This window comes from Camelina sativa, chromosome 16 (assembly GCF_030686135.1).
Source record: "Camelina sativa cultivar CO46 ecotype springtype chromosome 16, ASM3068613v1".
Lineage (NCBI taxonomy): Eukaryota > Viridiplantae > Streptophyta > Magnoliopsida > Brassicales > Brassicaceae > Camelina > Camelina sativa.
Window position 1 is genome coordinate 19712354 of NC_141895.1, and position 1026 is coordinate 19713379.

At 35.9% G+C, this 1026-nt stretch overlaps 1 protein-coding gene across 1 annotated transcript; it reads right to left on the bottom strand.

Annotated features, from left to right (window-relative positions):
* Positions 1 to 1026, bottom strand: LOC104750826 (uncharacterized). Its single transcript, XM_010472674.3, has one exon. The coding sequence runs from the start codon at positions 835 to 837 to the stop codon at positions 277 to 279; it is 561 nt and encodes a 186-aa protein (XP_010470976.1). The 5' UTR covers positions 838 to 1026; the 3' UTR covers positions 1 to 276.

Below are 1026 nucleotides of genomic sequence, written 5' to 3' on the forward strand. Positions count from 1 at the left end.
TTTAGAGATAAAAACAACAAAATAGTATCATTATCATTAGTCCCACTAAATTAATCAAACCAATATAATTCATATAGTATCTACACAAATAAAAAGAGGACACTTGTCAAATCCACATGGAAAAAATAACAAAAACCCAATAATGATAAAAGAATTTTCAATTAAAGAAAATAGTCTCTTCTTTTTCTTTATTACTTTTTCATCATCAAAATATGGTCTTTTACTTTCCTTTTTTTACCCATCCTCTTTTTCTTGTTTTACCTACTTTAGCCTTGTCTACATGAACAGTTCTGACTGCAGCAACGTGTAATAATTAGCTGCTTCGTCCTCTAGCTCCCAAAGCCCAACACCAAACCCATCTAATAAACTAAACCCATTAACGTAATCCTGATTAGTCTCATGACTCTTAATCATCTCATAATTACTCCCGCCAGTTTCAGTGTTAGGGATCCCGAGTTCGTCGTCTGAAGCTTCAAGAAGATGCTTCATCACCTTCTCTTTATCTTCCTCGTACTCATCTTCTTTCGAGGTGCACGAAGACGAAGATGAGGAGGAACAAGAAGAAGAGAGAGAAGGGTTCTCTTCGAAAAGGGTAGCGTTATGCTCTTCTGTTGAGATTTCTTGCTGAAGAGTAGTGATTAGGGAAGTTATGTCATTGTCGGCTTCATCTTCTACTACTTCTGTATCATCTAGAAGACATTGAACTTGGTTGTACGAGGAAGAAGATGAACAAGGCTTTTGTCTTTTTGTTTCTTCTTGTGCTATGATGATTTCTTGTTCTTGCTCATCTCTTTGGCGCTTCAATGGCGATGATGATACAGTTGCTGTTGCAGCCATGTTTGGATAAGAAGAGAGAGAGAGAGACGATGGTGTTTAGAGGTATTTGTTTTTACTTTTTAAAACGTAAGAGAGAGAGAGAGAAAATCGTTGGGGTGATGAGAGAGAGGAGGAGGACTAAAATGTTTATATAGAGAAAGGTTGTGGTCAAAATGTGTTTTTTTATATTTTATTTGATTTGATAAACAA